The sequence below is a fragment of the Centrocercus urophasianus genome, unplaced genomic scaffold, assembly GCF_019232065.1.
Source record: "Centrocercus urophasianus isolate 14NV4802_14NV808 unplaced genomic scaffold, USGS_Curo_1.0 seq_73, whole genome shotgun sequence".
NCBI lineage: Eukaryota > Metazoa > Chordata > Aves > Galliformes > Phasianidae > Centrocercus > Centrocercus urophasianus.
In genome coordinates, this window is record NW_024885344.1 from 1,001,140 (window position 1) to 1,016,806 (window position 15,667).

The 15,667-nt window shown below is 49.9% G+C and overlaps 3 protein-coding genes across 3 annotated transcripts; 1 reads left to right on the forward strand and 2 right to left on the reverse strand.

Annotated features, from left to right (window-relative positions):
• The first annotated feature begins 463 nt into the window (after positions 1-463).
• Positions 464-10,820, forward strand: JOSD1 (Josephin domain containing 1). The gene is made up of 4 exons (XM_042837946.1): positions 464-1,264; positions 5,486-5,614; positions 5,743-5,937; positions 8,288-10,820. Exons 1-4 carry the CDS (start codon positions 1,080-1,082, stop codon positions 8,385-8,387), a joined length of 609 nt encoding a protein of 202 aa, XP_042693880.1. The 5' UTR covers positions 464-1,079; the 3' UTR covers positions 8,388-10,820.
• A 217-nt stretch (positions 10,821-11,037) lies between these two features.
• TOMM22 (translocase of outer mitochondrial membrane 22) lies at positions 11,038-12,861 on the reverse strand. The gene is made up of 4 exons (XM_042837947.1): positions 12,716-12,861; positions 12,496-12,614; positions 12,197-12,314; positions 11,038-11,802 (listed from the first exon to the last, which is right to left on the reverse strand). The coding sequence occupies exons 1-4, from the start codon at positions 12,821-12,823 to the stop codon at positions 11,728-11,730; spliced, it is 420 nt and encodes a 139-aa protein (XP_042693881.1). The 5' UTR covers positions 12,824-12,861; the 3' UTR covers positions 11,038-11,727.
• A 105-nt stretch (positions 12,862-12,966) lies between these two features.
• Positions 12,967-15,145, reverse strand: CBY1 (chibby family member 1, beta catenin antagonist). The gene is made up of 4 exons (XM_042837920.1): positions 14,962-15,145; positions 14,495-14,600; positions 14,300-14,415; positions 12,967-13,504 (listed from the first exon to the last, which is right to left on the reverse strand). The coding sequence occupies exons 1-4, from the start codon at positions 15,037-15,039 to the stop codon at positions 13,424-13,426; spliced, it is 381 nt and encodes a 126-aa protein (XP_042693854.1). The 5' UTR covers positions 15,040-15,145; the 3' UTR covers positions 12,967-13,423.
• Between the last annotated feature and the right edge of the window lie 522 nt (positions 15,146-15,667).

Sequence of the window (15,667 nt, forward strand, 5' to 3'; positions counted from 1 at the left end):
CGACAGAGGGCGGGGCCGTGACGGAAGGCCACGCCCTCGCGAAGCGCGCGAAGCCAATGGGAGAAGCAGTGCCAGCTCGGCTTGTTTTCTATATATACATACACAACAGAGTCCGCTCGACGTGTCAAGTTCTCCTTGCCCAATAGGAGAGCTGCTCCTCTTGACAAGCGGCCCTACAATCCAATGGAACAGGGAGACTTGAGCAATAGGGCGGGACCAAACACCAAGGCAGTTAGGCACGCGGGCGGGCACTCTCTCGGACCGGCCAGTGAAAAAGAGGAACAATTTTACGGACAGCTGTGTCGACCAATGGAACGCGCCGAGCGTCCGTGGGGCTCCTGACAGAAAACCCCGGGCGCAGTAGAGAAGGAAGGAGCGGGGTGGGGCGCATGCGCCGCCGCCCTCGGTGCGAGGAGGCCGTGGCCGGGCAGCTGGGAAGCGGCGGGTCCTTGGGGCTCCGTGCGGGCCCTGCCCGCTCCTAACGGAGCTTTCCCTCGGGCGGAGGTGCGGGGCGGCTCGTCGGGAGCTGCGGAGCCCGGAGCTGTGTTTTATGGCCTAGGCGGAGGCGGCTTCCTTCCCCGAGCCGTTGGCATCCCGGAGCCTGCCCTGCCCGCAGCGATGGAGGAGGGCAGCTGAGGGACCCCGGCCCATCCCTTGCCCCGGGGCGGGCCCGCACTGTCAGCTTGGCCCCGCGGGGTGCCCCTCCCTGTGGCCTGCGCTGGGTACCGGAGATGGAAGAAAAGGAGCGGTGTGGCAGCATCCAGCTGGCACCTTGAGACTGACGGGATCCGTATCTTTTGCTTATCTCTCTGCTTTTTGTTTGTTTTTTGTTGTGTGTGTGTGTGTGTGTGTGTGTGTGTGTGGTGTTTTATGGGGTATGGGAAATAGGAGGTGGTCGTTAAAGCCAGCCATCAGAGGCGGTTACTGAATAAACTGAAGCACGAGAGGGGGGTTGGTGAGGTGAGAGCAGCCCTTGCCTATAAAATAAAGGGGCCACACGCTGCTGCTGTGACTCTGAGGAAGGGACCTCGGCCTGCTGAGTTTTTCACCTCCTGCCTCACCATCCGCCCTGTGAGAAGATGAGTTGCGTGCCATGGAAAGGTGACAAGGCCAAATCGGAGTCCCCTGAGCCGCCCCAGCTGCCGCCGCTACATATTTACCACGAGAAGCAGCGCAGGGAGCTATGTGCCCTCCATGCCCTCAACAATGTCTTCCAGGACAGCAACGCCTTCACCAGGGAAACCCTGCAGGAGATTTTTCAGAGGTATGGCACTCTGCACTGACTGAAGCATTTGCTTCCTTTGGTGCTTAGAGGGATTTGCAGGTCTCATTTTTGGGGATAAATAGAAGTATTCAGAATACTCTGCCGCTTTGAGTTAGCATGGTTCTTTTTTGCCCTGTTCTTTTCCTCTTTTATTTTTTCTTTTTTCCATAGAGAAAATCCCCTCTTATTCTTGTTTCTCAGACTGTTTAACGTGTCTGAGAGCTTTATTGCCTGTTCTGTTATGTAGTTGCACTGCATCCACATTAATGCATCTTCTGTTTTCTGCCCCTGACTCCTGTCAGTGTGTTACCTTCATGCAGTAAAAGATCTGGGCAGTGAAGGTGGCTGGGATGACAGAGGGTTCATCGTGAGAGTTGATAGTGATAGGACAAGAGGGACAAGAGGTTTTAAACTGAGACAGGGGAGGTTTAGGTTAGATTTTAAGAAGTTTTTCACCCAGAGGGTGGTGATGCACTGGAATAGGCTGCCCAAGGAGGCTGTGGATGCCCCATCCCTGGAGGTGCTCAAGGCCAGGCTGGATGTGGCTCTGGGCAGCCTAATCTGCTGGTTGGAGACCCTGCACATAGCAGGGGGTTGAAAGCAGATGACCACTGTGGTCCTTTTTGACCCAGGCCATTCTATAATTCCGTAAAAACTTCTCAATTTAGTACCGTGGAACTTTGATGCTGGACATTAAAGCTTTGTCAACTTACTCAAGCAGTTAAGTGAAATTCCTCAAATTTTGCAGCCTTTTTTATTTCCTTGCAGGGAGACCCTGCTTACCAAACAGGATTTAATCTCAGTAGCTAGAGCCATGTTTTCTGCAGTGTTGGCTGAGCTCTTCCTGGCAGCTTCACGTAGTTACTAAAGGCATTCTTGAGTCTTACACGGGAAATTGTAATTGATGAATGTGCCTTGCAACATAACTCTGTTGTATGGCTGTTTATTTCATGTTGTTTAACACTTTGTGGAGTTGTCCTAAGGGTGCCTTTAAAAATTCCGATGACTTTAATTGATGAAGCTAAGGAACGGGGAAGTAAATGGAGTCTCCCTGTAGCATTTACTCTCTGTATCTAATCTTCACTGAGGTTATGGTTGAGTCCTTATTTCCAGTAGCTGACAGCGCATTGTGTTAGTGAGGCATAGGGAACAGCTCTCCATGGCAGCAGTTAGGCTGGAGGTGCTGCTGGACAAAGTTCCCTGCCACTGTTGCTACCACCCTAAAAATCTGAAGTTTTATTGAATTGGGGCTCGGCTTGTCATGCGTGTGCCTTCCTTTCTTTAGTGAACAAAATGTGGTGATAAGCAGCTACAAATATCACATGGAAGTGCTATTTACAATGGTACTGTAAATAAAATGCCTGTTCATGAAGAGGAGCTGATCGACAGCACTTTGTCCAGCATAAAGGCTCTGTGGTTTTGTTCCAGAGTAGCAATTGTCAGAGCTGTAATCACTGATGGATTTCTACTGGCCTGAAGTAAACAGAGGCAGTTCCTGTGGTGGAAGTGGTGTGATGGTCTAATTAGTTGGTTTTCTCTGGGTGTGGTGAGAGAGAATTAATGTGCAGCATGGAACTTCTCAGAAAGCATCGAGGCGCTCATCTGGTGAGACCTCTTGTCCAAAGAGGAAGAATTTCTTAAATTCCAAACTGGTGTTGTCTCCTGTTCGTCTTCAGATGGAGGTATGCAGGCTGACCCAACCCCACAGCAGTAGTTGAAGCAGCATTTGGGCAACGATCTCAAAAATATGGTTTGAATTTGAGGTGGTTCCATGGAGCCAGGAGTTGGACTCTGTGATCCTTGTGGGTTCCTTCCAATTCACAATGTTCTAAATGGATGAGCTACAAGGAATGCATAGCAATTGCCTCCTCCTTTGCCTCTCTGTGGAGTTGCTACTTGTTTGTAGCTCTTTGGCTTCACTTTAAGTGGCTTGGTCTTAGCCATGCTTTATACATCATTTTTCCACATGTTTTTCCCATGTCTAGTCATACACTGGGTTCTACTGAATATGACAAAAAGACTGATGAGTATTTTAATAAGCTACAGAAACATCGCTAGGCATCATTTTTTTTTTTTATTATTTTAAGCTTAGTGTTGACATGGTAATGAACTCACAAATGAGCTTTCCCTAGCTCTGACCACATCCCTTGAAAAATAATTGAAGTGTGTTTCTTAATCATTCATTTCCCTTTTGCTGCATCCCATTGCTCCAGGCCAGTGTAGTGTGATCGTTATCATCATCTCCAGTATGTGCCAAAGCATGTCCCCAGCTCCCCTCTGGTTCTGTAGTCCTCCCTCTCTTCTTTCCTCTAACAGGAGAACCATCTTTTTGCTGTTTCTCTGCCTTTTGTTTCAGGAAGTAAGATCACTTGTTCCTGTTGTTGCGTGGAGATGCCAACAAAACCACTTCACTCGAGTCTGTTTCTTGATATCTGGTTAGAAAAGAGCTTTGTGTTGGAGTTGATGAAGGTCTGTGACTCTGGGAAACTCAGAAGGATTGTTGCCTGTAGTTCTGTTCAGCTTCATCAGTCTTGCCCGGATTAATCTCTAGATAAATAATGTTATTGTTCCTTGCTTAGTCCACAATCCTTCAGCTGATGGTTGTGTACCATATTGAAGTGTATGTGAGCAGAAATGAGACAAGGTGGCTTTTGATGAAGGCTTTCTGGTGGGTGACAGTTCTGAGTGTCACCTCTGTTTTTTATCATTTCTGGGCCTTTGTAAGTTACAGGAGAGAACAAAGATAAGTGCATTTGCCAGATACTTGCCTGCAAATAAGCTAGTCTTTGGAAAACTGTGCCACAAGAGGGTGCTTGTGTAAACCAAAGGGCTTTTAGCTGGGAGGCTTTCCTAGCTTGCCAGCACTCATGAGAGATACTAGGTTGAAGCAGTGTTCTTGAGGAATTAATTGTAGCCCAGTGCTCTTGCTTTATGGTGATGCTGGAAGGGCTGTGACGAGCTACAGAAGCATCTGTGATCTGTAAGACGTGCCAGAGACTTGGGGACTGGGAACTGATTTTCTGCAGACGTCCCTGCCTTGCTGAGAACTGCTCATGGCAGATATTAGTAGATTTTTGTGTTACCACATTGTTTGAGGCTGTTCTGCTGCAGTTTGCTGCCCTGAAGGAGAACTGATGTGGAAGGTTATCTGCCTGTACCTTATCTAGCCTCGCTTGGTCTGAAATGTAACACTCACCTGGTCAGGGGGGTTACAGGGGTCAGAGCTGGCACGAAGGAAAGGCAGAGGAAACATGGATATCAGGTGCCACGAAACATCTGAACCTTGTGCCAGCACAGCTAGTGGAGTCCTCGCCAATCAGAAGAGCAACCCATCACAATGGAATAGAGCTAAGGCTTGGCTTTCTCCTGTTTGCCATTGCATGACCTTGCTCTTCTGGGCTCAGTTTCCCTCCGTGCCCATCCTCCCAGCTGCTGAAGCCCATTTGTCCTCCTCACATTAACTCACTATCTCGTTGTTTTCTCTGCTTGCAGTGTTTATCCTCAGAGGGGTGAGAGTTGCATATCTCCATCTCTTATGTCTTGTATCCATTTTCGGTATTTGTAGACAGTAAAGACTTTCTCACCTCTTTTGCATATTACATGATGGACTCTGATTCTGGATTTTTGGATTCTACAGTCATGCAAGTGATGTCTAGGCAGGTTTTTTTTTTTTTTTTTTTTTTTTTAAGCTTAAAAGGTTATTATTATTTTTTTTAACAGCAATGACAGTGCTTTAGAAACTTTCAAGCCCAAATAATTCCACAGCTTTATGTATGAACGTTCTTTTCACTTACCACTGGGGGAAAACAACCTTTAACTGCAGGCAGCCCACCCTGGGTCTCATCTGCTTTTAAAGACTGCTGTTGACTTCAACACCTGAAGCTGTGGTAGCTGTTGTTCCAAATGGCAAACCAGCATTTACTCCAATTCTGAACTAGGGGAAAATAATAAAAGTGGCATCCTGAAATACCAGTTCAATGCACGTGGAATGTTGGCAATTTTTCACTACAAAGCTAGAATCTTTGGCAGTTTTGCTCATCAAAGTAACTGTTAATGCATTATTTAGCCCTCTCAGCCTCTTGGCTTAAGGGAGAAGGGGCAGATTGAAATAGTTCACTTCTAAGAAAGCAAATCTCCTGAAAACAGACTTCAAGTTACACAGCAGTTTTGGAATATGGGTTTGCCAAGCATCTGCTAGAGCACTTCTTGTTCTGTTTCCAGGCTGTCTCCCAACACCATGGTGACGCCACACAAAAAGAGCATGCTGGGGAATGGGAACTACGACGTGAACGTGATCATGGCAGCGCTTCAGACCAAAGGATATGAGGCAGTTTGGTGGGACAAGCGCAGGTATTCAGAAATTGTGTAATTCCAGAGATGGCTGCCAACTGTAAAGCTGAAAACGAAAACCAAGAACCAGATGGCATTCTAATACCAGAACGTAATCTTGTTGCTGTTTGTTTTCTGTACCCTTTCAGGGATGTTAATGTCATTGCCCTGTCTAACGTGATGGGTTTCATCATGAATCTGCCCTCCAGCCTTTGCTGGGGTCCCTTGAAGCTCCCCCTCAAGCGGCAGCACTGGATCTGCGTCCGGGAGGTGGGAGGCACTTACTATAACCTCGACTCCAAACTCAAGATGCCTGAGTGGATTGGAGGTGAAAGTGAGCTCAGGTAAGTCTTCTCCACCCCCTTGTTATGTGTTTGTGGGTTTGTATTCAGGTATTTCCTACTGGAAGGAGTGAATTCATTCTTAGACACTTAGTGGAAGCATTTATGGCTGAATTGCAGTACCAAATATTTGATGGTAATAAGATTTGCTTACATCTATGTGGTGGTTCTGTGCTGATGGGAAGTTCAGGTCCACCACTCCTCTCTGTCACTACTCCCCCCCACTGTTCTTTTGAGGAGAAAAAATAGGATAAGGACAGTGAGATTGGTCAAAGTTACCAATGTGGGCAAAGCAGATTCAGTATATGGGGATTACTAAAATTTATTGTCTACTATTAACAGAGTAGAGCAGTGAGAGCTAAAAGTGAACTGAAAACACCTTCCCCTTCCACCCCCAAAGAGGCTCAAGGGAGTTGGGGCTGCAGTCAGTCCATAACACTTCCTCTCTGCTGATCTATAGTCATTCTGCCCTTGTGTGAGCTTGGGGTCCCTCCCCCAGCGTGCCATCTTCTCGACCTGATCCCACGTGGGCTTCCCATAGGCTGCAGCTCTCCAAGCACTGATCAAACATGGCACCATACCAGAAGGCCCACCCTTCAGGAGCTGCTCTGCACGATCCCTGTGGGAGGCAGCCCCTCTCAGCTCTCCTGCCCCACAGACTGCAGGTCTGGTCCAGGACTTCTCCTGTGGGGGCTCTCCATGGGCTGTGCCTCCTTCAGGCCGCGTCCACTGCTGCGCTGTGGGCTCCTCCATGGCTGCATGTGGAGATCTGCTCTCCACGGTGGGGATGGTGGAGGGGCAGGGGACAGCCTGCTCCTTCATGGGCCTCTCCTGGGCTGTGGGAGCACCTCCTTCTGACCTGAACTTGGTGCCTGAAGGGCTGTCTTATCTCTCCGTTTTTACTCCTCTCTCCCAGCTGCTGTTGTGCAGCATTTTTTTTCCTTTCTTAAATCTGTTCTCCCAGAGCACAACCAGCATTGTTCATGGCTCAGCTCTGGTCAGCAGTGGGACCTTCTGGGACAGCGGAGGCTGGCTCTGATCTGATGTGGGGCAGCTGTTGGGTGGCCCTTCCCACTACAGAAAAGCTTCTCTGCATAAGCCCAATGTCATTTTATATCTTATTTGTGCGAAGCTAGGAAAATACTTTAGCCAACAGAGGTTTCTGAGAGCTCAGGAGAGCCTAATTTCATCTGTTACAGAGCTGGCTCTATCACTAGCAATCACTGTCTCTCTGTCACTAGTAAAGGCCAAGTCTGACACCAGTGAGTGATGCCTGCAACTAAATGTGCTCTGCTTCACTGTCTCCTCGAATGTGAGACCTCTGCCTCTTCAGTACTGTGTGTTCCCAACAAAATCTCCTCAAATTAGGAGTGCAGCCCTATTCTTGACTGTTTGCCTATTTCAGTGTACGTTGCACATCTGGTTTGATTCCCCTCTGCTCTTCATTCTTAATACAGATGGTTGGTGTGATTTGCTTTGACTGTAAAACCCAACCTGTCCTTAGTTGCCATTCTGCTGCCGTTCTGTCCTGTTCTAAAGTGTACAGATGGCATTGCTGTCTCAACTAGACTTGTTCTAACTTAAGGGAGCAATATTTCCAGCGCCTGTCATGTCATTCCAGTCTTGACAAATTGGTTATAAGCCTTTTGTGAGCTCCCAGGGTAGAACAACACAGTACTGGATCTACTGTGCAGAACTAATTGGAGTTTTTGTTGTTGTTGTTCCAGTCTTGGGTGTGCTGTTCTTTAGCAATAAATAAGGGCTTCCCACATGCTGAATTTGAGAAGTTGGGCAGAAAGATATGGGAGAAAGCATTGATTTGATTTTAATGGTTATTGAATTGCATCCGTGTTTGGTATGAGGAAAAAGCATATGGACAAGAAAGGGGCTGCAGAGCCGTGTCAGGCGACTGAGTGGTTCTGTGCTGCTGTGACCTGTGATGATGGCATCCTAATGGCAGTGTTTTGCTTTTTTTTTTTTCCCTGCTTGTTTTTCCCACAAACACGTGCTGGATTTGTTGAAGTTACTTTCAGTTAAAGTGTGGTTGTTGGTCTTGGACACCCAAAGAAACTTTGTTTTTAATCGCTGTTTTTGCCACCTTGGAAAGCTGGGGTGTGACATCTGTGTAGATCTCTCAACTGAAGCAATCATGTCTATCTGATTCTGCAATAGCTTGCTGGGTACAGATGTATTGAATCTAGAGCTTTTGTTCAGTTTTCTGTCAGAAAATAACGAGGTGAGATGATGTTCCTCTCATTTCTTGTCGTATTTGCATAGCTAGCTCTGTGTAGTTGTAGAAGATTGTAGAAGTTCTGCATTCAGTTGTGCTTATTCCTGTTTCTCCTTACTGTAGGAAATTTTTGAAACACCAGCTAAGAGGAAAGAACTGTGAACTCCTGCTGGTGGTGCCAGAGGAGGTGGAAGCACATCAGAGCTGGAGAGCTGACGTGTGACCTGGACCAACTGTCCTCTCACTACAGCTCTGCCCCTTTCTGGAACTCATGATGTCCTGAAACCTGGATAATGGGTGCCCCAACTCTTCTCTTCCGGAACTTCCTTTGTTAGGCTCTTTCCTTTCTTCCTTGGTGCAATAGGGCGGTGGCGTAGGACACTGGGGGCAGTGGGTGGGGGGTACTGAGGGCAGAGCGGAGGAAACTGGAAGCCATTCAACTGATAGAAAAGGTGAATGAGCTGCGTGCTCTTCAGCTAACTAGAAGGTGTTGCTCTCTCTAAAGCTGTGCTTCAGGGCCAGGTTTTTTGGAAGCCTCCAACCTCTCTTTCTCTGTGTTGCCCAAGGCTGTGTATTGTGGCACAGCGTTCCTTTAGAGCTCACTGGGGAGGAGCAGGGGCCAAGCATGTTGTCGCTCCTTCACAAGCCTCTCCCTCCAAAACAAGTTGTCTTGAAGGCGATTGTGACTTGTAAGGGTCTCTCAGGACACACTCAAAACACTAGGAATGGTAGGGTGTTCAGCACGACCCTCTGCTTGGTAGGGATGGTTTGTGCCCAGAGTTAGAGGGGAGGGGTGAGTTTAAAAAATAAAAGAAGTCACCTTTCAGAAAATTCTTTGAGTAACTAGAGGATTCTTCCCCAGTATCTCCAAGGATTTACATGGCCAAGTGGTTGTTTGGCAACGTGTGGCTTGCTAAGGCAGTGCAAAAACAGCAGGCACAAGCTAATGGGGGAGTATCAGGTTTCTGAACTAGAGGCTGAAGTCTGCCTGGGTTTTGTGCTATGTTGGGTTTTAACATATATATATATATATATATTTTTTTTAAACATCTGAAGCTATTTTGGTTTTCTGCATGAGCACCCAGTAGTTTAGGGGCTGCTTGGAAAGAAAAATAAAATCTGAAGGGGTTTTAAGAGGAAATAATTCTCTTCCAGAAGTCTAGCTCATGATCACAAATGCCACGCAGAGTGTCCCAGAAGGAGCTTTCCTACGAGTGAGCTGGTCACAAAAGGAGAAAAAAATGTATATAACAATAACTTGAGGAGGGAAGTCTTATGATAGTCAGCTTCTGCCTCTTGATAGTTATTAGCAGCCAATAGGGGAGATGCAGAGGGTCCACCAGAATCATCAGGCGTTAGAGCGTGGGGCCTAGTGGTTGAATCAGCTTCTCTTTTAGTGTTGGTTGACAAACATTCCATTAATGAGTGAATTGCTTTTTCCTCCTCTTCTTTCCATGGGGAGGAAAAAAGTGATGAAACATGGAGACTCTAAGAGGGATCTTTGTTGTTTCTCTGTCGCTTAGGCCAGCTGTAGCTCAGTTGCTGCTTCCGAGCAGGAGGAAGCACTGAGCTGAGGACAGGGCTCCTTGCGTTCAGCTCTTCCTGGCTGAGCTGCCATTTGCTTCTCTCTTTACGCACGCGGGGGCTCAGCTAAATGGTAACTGCTGGAGAGGGATGGAGCTCCTCAAACGATTCTGCTCTGCCAGTAGGGAAGTCTCGTTCTGGTGGCATTGGGGCTTTCAGAAGGAGGGCTGTGGGCTGTAACTACCTTTTCTCAGTTGCCTGTCTCTTGAGAGCTCAGCAAAGCGTGAGCAGATGTTCGAAGCCAAGCGAGAGACTGCTAACTCACACCTTGTTACCAAGACTGGAGGCAGTGTGACGACAGGACGAGCGTGGTGTTCGCTGAGCCCCGGACATCCCACAAGCACCATTTTGCAGTCTTCTGAGCACAGCCTCCAGAAGTCAAGGGCAAATGGCTCTTATGTTTTAAATACCCAGCGTTTCTAGAACAAGTCCTGTTTCGTAACACATTCCAATGACCAATACCAGCTGGCGGAGTTTTTAAACACTTTACAAGCAGGATGCAAAGCCTGCAGGCATTCTGCTCATGACTTGAAGCCATTTCTTCGAGAGGAAGGGGGAGAAAAAAAAAATCTCTACAGCAACATTTTTCTATGCTGCGTGAAACCGCACTTTGGAGAAACCGTTTGCATGGAAACTGCAAGCCAATAGATCAGTGCACAATATGCAAAGATGTTTTAAAATATTTTGGGGCTACTTTCCTCTCCTTGTATGTCAGCACCTCTCCTGTGGGGGGAAAATAGTGTGATCCAGCTGCTCAGGTAAAGGGAAACTGAATGATCACACCCCTGGGGCAAGCAAGGCTGCTGGACAGAGGGTGGGCAGACCAGTCCAGTCCCACTGCTTGGGAGTGGGAAAAGCCCAAGTTTGTTTTCTTGCTTGTTTGGTTTTTGTTAGAGCCTTGTCTTGGGTTTGTTTACAGAGATGTATTTTGTTTAACCAAAAATGGAAAAGAAAAAAAAAAAACATTTCCATATAAATGTCTTATCACTTCTGTATGTTCAACTGAATTGTTCTGTAACAAAGTATGTAAAGGAAAAATAAACTTTTTTTTTTTTTTTCTTTGGTTATAAAACTGAATGATATTAAGAACCTTCAGCCTTGGTTCCTGGTGCTTGAGGTAGAATGGTGGACAGAAATTGTAGCACCTCTATGAGAACTCCCTTAAATTACCCCAACTGTTTGGAGTCCCCTCCCTGGGAGATCTGTGCATGAACTGGAAGGGCAGAGCCACTGAAACTTCAGTGGAACCAATGCTCCAGGAAAGAAGCATCCTCTTCAAGGAACATCTATTAAAACCACACTGCTCAGGTTGGATTTATTTAATATTCAATACAAAAAAATATGCAACCGAGTTCTGAAATTCTGCTTTATGATGCAGAGGATCAGCACTGATGTGATTCTCATTAACCCCCTCTGCCACTCCCTTGGTACTCACACACGCGCACACACACAATGTTGCAGTGAAAGTATTTGCACACACATCTTCCCAGAGAATTTTTTTCTACAGGGTACAGATACCCTCAACTCTCCTTCTTCCTTTGCTTCATCTGCTGGGAGAGTTGCTTCTTGTTCTGTCACTGATGCTCTCAGGCTTTGAGTTAGCCAGGAAAAGACTTGTGTTTGACTGTTGCTGTCTGAAGTCCAACTTGTGCCCCAAGGTGGTTTTTCTGGGAAGGGAGGAGTCCAGAACAGGAACTCCATGATTTCAAGTCTCTGTAACCGATTACAGTGTACTGATTGAGCAAAAGCAAAGACTCGTGACTTCTACAGGGGAAGAATGCAGACAGGAGCCATCATCAGGTCCAGACAGGGGGCTTCCCCCCTCCCCCACAGTATGAACAGGTCAATGTCCCAAAATATAACCAAAAATAAAAACAGAACCAAAAAAATAAATGCCCCGACCCAACAAATCAACAGTTCAATATATCATCATCTCAAGGTCTTCCCACATGATACAAATCCAACGTGGCTGCAGCAAATTAGATTTTTCCGGGAAGTGGAGGCAGGGCCCCTGGCATGCCCCCAGACAGCCCTGTGTTGGGTCCTAAGAGAATCTGTAAGAGAGAGAGAGATCAGAAGCTTTGAGGATGCACCTCACTATCTGCCAGTAGGACTGGGAGAGCACAGCGAGGAAATGTCCACCCCTGGGAGTAGGCATTTAGCCCTTTCCCTCTCTGCAACAACCACCAGGTTCAGAGCTTCACCTTGCCAAACCCAGACCCGTGCGGATGGATGCAGCTGTGCAGGCCAAGAGGAAGCTGCCTCGTGCTACTCCCCCAGGATGCAATCAGAGCACGCTGTGGGATGAGTGAGCCCACAGCACCAAACGCATCGCCTTTGCTTTTTGTTTCCAGAGCCGCAGCACCAGCTGATCACTGCGGGACTGAGCAGGCAGCCAGAGCCGCATCCAAACTGCAATGAGGGCGGGCGGTGCAGCTCCAGCCTCACCTGTCGCTGCTGCAGCTGCTGCTGTTGCTCCATCTGCAGCTTTTCGGTTTCAAACACGACGGGAAGAACTAAAATCATGAAGGAGGTGGTCCCGATCCACAGAGCTGCTCTAGAGAATCTGCGTGGAACAAAACGCATTAGGAAGACGAATCTCGGCAGCACAGTGGAGCAGCACTTGGATCCCTCCCTCGTTCCTTCTCCCCTTCCTCCAGCCCTTAGTCCGTCTGGAACCATCCGGCCTCCTCCCGGCCGCCGGAAAGCGGATCTCTCCGCAGCCCGCGGGCCTCGCCGCCCCTCACCTGTACATCTTCTGCGCTATCGCCAGCGACAGGTCGAAGGTGGCTCCGGCCGCCGAGCGCACGCTCTCGGGGAACATCTCGGTCAGCCCCCACAGCCGCTCCGCCAGCGTCTCGTCCAGCTGCGGGCGACAGCGCGGCGTCAGGCCTGCGGGCGCCCGACGGGGTCATCCCGCTCGCACGGCCCTCCCGGCCATCCCGGCCCTCCCCGCCACTGCGCTACCTCGTCGTCGTCGTCGTCATCCTCCAGCTCGTCCTCCAACTCCTCGGCCTTGCCCGCGCCGCCCTTGGGCAGCAGCTCCTCCGGGGACAGGGACGCAGCTGCAGCCATCACCACCACCACCAGGGACGGAGCGGGCAGCGAGCCGGCGGAAGGGGAACTGCGGACTGAGCGGCCCCGGAAAAAAGGCGGCGCACACAGCGCCCCCTGACGGCCGGGAGGTGTCACTCCCCAAAATACCACGCTGCCTCAGATTCGGGTTCCAACGAACGTTTTAATGTGAGTTTTCATGTAAACGACGCCGAACGCTCGAGAACAAGCAAGGTCAGCGCTCCGCTCGCCAAAGGCCTTGCACAAAGCCAGGCTGTGAATCCAGGCATCAGCCGTGGCACAGATCTCTGCTCACGGGGAGGGCGGTGCTGCCAGGTTGCTGTGGAGCATGTGTACCTGCGGCTAACAGCCATGAGCGCTAAAAAGTGGTGAAGTGCTCCGGGAACAAACATGAGCGTTGGTGAACAGTGCACAATGTGACGTGCTGGGATGCGGAGGCACCCTTACACTGTACCGATGCAATACTGCAGGTATCTTGTCCCATGGAGCTATCTATATGTGGTACCAATACAGCCCGGACACCCGAGCCAGTCTGTGCCTGCAGGAACAGGGAAAGTCTCCCATGACCTCCTCTCCCTTCTCCCTCAGCCACCGCTTCTGTCATTTCCTCCTCCGGATGTGACTCTTCAGCTCCTCCAGCTCCTTCTCCATCAGGTGGGACTCGGCCGTGGTCTCAGAGAGCTGCAAGGCACAGTGAGCAACAGTAATGTGCTCCTTTAAGCACCACCCTACCAGAAGCTTTTCCAATTACACTGTTTTGTGACACAATCTTTCCAGAGGTGTCACTAAAATTTACAGCCACATCTAGCACCAATGTGAGAAAGCCTTTGCATTTCAGTGAGAGGGAAGCTGAGGCTTCACACTTCACACTTCACCAAGACAGCCCAGAGAACCTGGAGGGCTATACTTCCTGCTAAGTGCAGTGCCACAGTCACAGAAGCTACTTTCCACATTGAAAACATGAAAAGAACATAAAGAAGGAAAACGCTGAAGGAACACCTATTTCTTCAGGCTGACAGAAAGGCCAAATCATTTAGTATACTCAGAGTATACACACATTCTATTTCAGCAAAGAAACTCTACAGATTTTGAACGTGTAAAGCTGAATTTTGGTTAGTTTAGTGCTGGGGAATTCTGTCACCCATAGGCTTACATACAGAATAGATATAAGAGTGCTTGTCAGGCCACAAGGAAGATCCTAGAGCTTTAATCTTCTGTGACCTGACACAGCACAGCACTCCTGTCCAACTCAGCATTGCTAAGTGCTAAGCCAAGCTCTGCCCCTCGTCTTGCCGAGGGAGCAGATGAAGTCAGACCTTTCTCCCACGTTCACTCTGGCACCAAATTTTTTCTTGCACAGTATGGTAAAGCAGGAATGGAGTGCACTCTGCAGTGAGAACCACTTCCTTTGGTGCCCCCAGCACCTTTCACATCAGCATTTCCACCACTGAGGGCAGGCAGAAGTTCAGTACTCACCATGTCCAGCAGAATATCCACCTTCAGACGAAGGAGATTGTTTTCCTCCTCCAATTGCTGGTTGCGTTTGCGCAAGCGCTGCATTTCCCTGCGATCTCCCGTGAAGCTTCCTATTTCTGGAGGAAATAAGAGACCACACGGAGGGCCGTCAGCCAACCGTGACCACTGGAGGCCCCCCGCGCTGCACGGCACTACCTGCCACCCACTGGCCGTTCTCAAACTTGAGGCTCTGCCCCGTGAGGTTCATAGAGGGAGTGCCGTACTCCAGGCCCAGCTCGATCTCGCGGGTGGATCTGTCCAGCTGCAGAGAGAAGCAATTGTTGAGGTTGGAAAGTACCTCTTAAGATCATTTAGTCAGCCATCAACCCATCACCATTAAACCGTGTCCCTCAGTGCCACATCCACAAGGTTGTGGAACACCTCCAGGGACGGTGACTGCACCACCTCTCTGGGCAGCCTGTGCCACTGCAGCACCGCTCTTTCTGGGAAGAAATCTTTCCTAACATCCAACCTGAAACTCCCCTGGCACAACTTGAGGCCATCACCTCCCATCCTATCACTCGTTCCCTAGTTACTCACCACAACGCCTGCAGTTTCTCCCACCCAAACACACTGGAGGTGCCACCCAAGGGCTGGGAGGAACCAGCAGCCCCAACACTCACCAAGTGCAGGTTGGACAGCGAGGCGGCCTTCCGCGGCGGGGTCTTTTTAGGGCTGAAGGTGCTCCCGAAAAGAGGCATCGCTTCCTACCGCCACGTTCCTATCGCCGGGCCGCGTCCCAAGAACACAGTAGGGGCAGAGGCGCGGGCCGTTAGCCCTGCAACGAGTCCCTCCCGAAGGGCCCGCGCTGGGCAGGCAGCGGGCACCGCTTGCGAGAGAAGAGCAGACGAGGAGCTCCCCGCTCCCCTCCCGCCGCGGCGCCCGGCTCAGCCCCGCCGTGCGGGGGCGGCGGCAGCCCTCTCCATCGGGATTCGCCTTCGTTCCGTGGGGGCAGCACCGCTTCGCTGAGCGGCGCCTGCGCCCCGCCGGCCCCCGCCGCTCCGCGCTGCGGGTCCGCCGCGTGGCCCGACGGCGGTTTGCGGCCGGCGCGTCGCCATGGAGACATCTGGGCCCCGCCGCTCCGCCCAGCTGCTGCGCTGAGCATGGGGCCTGGTGGCGGGGTTCCGGGCCTCGCGGGGGGAGTGGGTAGAGTTAGTGCGCTGCTGGGGGTACAGCCGTGATGAGACGGGGCTTCAGCGCTTACCCACACACTGTCCACTTCAGAGAGCGGTAAGGTCTCCCTTGAGCTCCTCTTCTCCAGACTGAACAACCCCAGTTCCCTCAGCTGCTCCCCATCAGACTCATACTCCAGACCCCTCACAGCTCCGC